This window comes from Nerophis ophidion, linkage group LG04, assembly GCF_033978795.1.
Source record: "Nerophis ophidion isolate RoL-2023_Sa linkage group LG04, RoL_Noph_v1.0, whole genome shotgun sequence".
Classification (NCBI taxonomy): domain Eukaryota; kingdom Metazoa; phylum Chordata; class Actinopteri; order Syngnathiformes; family Syngnathidae; genus Nerophis; species Nerophis ophidion.
This window is the reverse complement of record NC_084614.1, coordinates 36762059-36764502: the sequence shown is the minus strand read 5'-3', so window position 1 is coordinate 36764502 and position 2444 is coordinate 36762059. Positions and strand designations below refer to the sequence as shown.

Here is a 2444-nt window from a genome sequence, read left to right as displayed (position 1 = left end):
TGTCAAGACATTTACAAAAAGTTTTGAATTTTTTTTTTTGCCATAATGTCTTCCGTACCGTTTTTATGTCCATCCATCTCTCTCCTGTTGGTGATTTGATTTAATCACGTAACATGCAATTTGTGCGGGTTGCCGAGGCTTGACTCAAGTCGACACGATCGTTGTGGTCCCACCAGTACTGGTGAGGAATTTTTGTTCAAAATCCAAGAAAAAAACAGGACTGGGACAAAAGGACAAAACATGGGCAGGTATGGTGTCCACATAACTTTCCCAAAAACAAGAAAAATAGACCAGTTCTATACTAGATCCGAACAATCTAAGTCTAGGACTAGATCTGAACAGTATAAGTAGATCTGACCAATTTAAGTCTAAGACTAGATCCGACCAATCTCAGTCTATGAACATGAACTGATGAAGCTTACTTGGATGAGAAACGAAACATCTTCTAAGACAAATCAAACAGTCCAGTTGCCATCAATTGAATGCCCTGAGAATACAATGACCTGGATGAATGAGAACATTTATACACATTAAAAATAGAACGTATGTGTAATTGGATTGAAGAGAACACTTATTGTTTTCAGTGAATATCAACAATAGTGTAATTAGTCGTGGTCTAAGCACAGAGCCTTGTGGAACTCCATTATTCCCCTTTTCAATAGTCAATTGTATTTTTTATTGCTGCACTAAAGTATTTTCCCCAAATGCTGACTTTTATTTTTTTTTTTTTTCAGCTGCGGGCATTTTCCGAGCTTAAGTTCCATGACGGCAAGCCCATGGTGGGGACCTTCCGGCCGGTGCAGCCCCTGAACGGCCGCCCGGTGTTCCGATCAGGCGGCGTGGCGGTTCTGTTCAGCTCCGCCCTCCTCGTGGCTGCCCTGGCTACGGCCCTGGGACTGTCCCAGGCTAACTAGATGCGAGTCTCCTGTGCTGCACCGCCACACCCGTGAACACACGATCATCATTCCCAAGTTTGTCACACCATCACCCCATGGATTACAAAATTCAGGCATGGCCCACCAAACCCCACTTCCCTTATGACACACATGACAAAGGCGTTCAAAGAACGTCTTCGAGGTGCTGTAAGGGTTTTGCCGGCATGCATGCATGCAGAGTGAATCTGTAGATCATACATCCGCCTTATGAATGTGCCATGAAGCAGTGACCACTGCATTCAGACCCCAGCCTCCTCCTGATGTTCCGCCGCATCATCATAAACGCCGACACGCTCACACAAACACGTCCTTGTGCACTTTGGAGCTCACTCATCCACCTTGAACAATGTCAGTCAAATTTAGTCGCCGCGAATATCAGTGCTCCGGTCTCATGACGAGGGGCACGTGAGGCCTCATTCTCCTTCCGTGGCACAAGAGCCCAGCATGGCGCTATTAATAGCACAACTGAAAACAAGTCAGCGGTCATAGAAGTCAGCACTTTTTCACCTCAAAGTCCAGGAGCTCAGAGCCAACAGGTCAGCAAAGGAAATGGGAGCAAACGACGACAAATTCAAATCCCACCCCTTTTTTATTTCCATGCGTTGCAAAGTATTAAAAGTTGCATGAGTCAGCACTTCTTCATGACATTGTTGGAGAAAGACACGTTCACACTGCGCACAACTCACAAGGTCGGATGCACTGAATGTTATTGACTGTGAAATACGTCCTACTGACTTCCCTCTCATCATCCAGGAGGGCCTCTTATATTCTCTTAAGAGATAGGTGCAGTCTTTCGGCCATATTTGCTGTGCTAACCAACAAATGTGTATATTTTTCAATCGTTTCATGATACATTAACTTATATTTCTATGCTGTTTTAATGCACATACTGTATGTATTTATGCACTGAATGTGTATATGGATAGGAGACGTACACGCTATTAGTATTATTTATGTGTTGTAAACATATATATATACACATACATATATATGTATATTTATGTATGAAGAATCACTTTGTTAAACATGAGTTGTATGACAACGGTGGCTTGTAACTCTTAAACATGTCAAAGATAATATGAAGAATGTTGAACAATAAACTACAAAAATGCCTTTCTAATGAACCGCTTCATGTGTCCATCTTGGCAAACCACACACTGTAGATACTGTACAAAGCATGGCAAATATGATAGAATCACCAGACTTGGAGGACGTTTGTTCGTTTGTTTTGTTTTGCAGATAACAGACACGACAGAAAACTGTAGTCATTTCAAATAGCAAATGTCTGGTTTTAAGAAAGTTAAAGTACCAATGATTGTCACACACATACTTACATGTGGCGAAATTATTCTCTGCATTTGACCCATCACCCTTGATCACCCCCTGGGAGGTGAGCGAAGGAGTGGCCAGCAGCGATGCCGCACCCGGGAATCATTTATGGTGATTTAACCCCCAATTCCAACCCTTAATGCTGAGTGCCAAGCAGGGAGGTAACGGGTCCCATTTTTA

General features: G+C 42.9%; 1 protein-coding gene across 1 annotated transcript in view; it reads left to right on the top strand.

Moving 5' to 3' along the window:
- Positions 1-2055, top strand: part of ca4a (carbonic anhydrase IV a) — a 24078-nt gene extending 22023 nt beyond the window's left edge. The window contains exon 8 of the mRNA XM_061898007.1: positions 735-2055. Within this exon, the coding sequence (XP_061753991.1) occupies positions 735-914 (180 nt within the window). The 3' untranslated portion in view covers positions 915-2055. The remainder of the gene's footprint in view (positions 1-734) is intronic.
- The last annotated feature ends 389 nt before the right edge of the window (positions 2056-2444 follow it).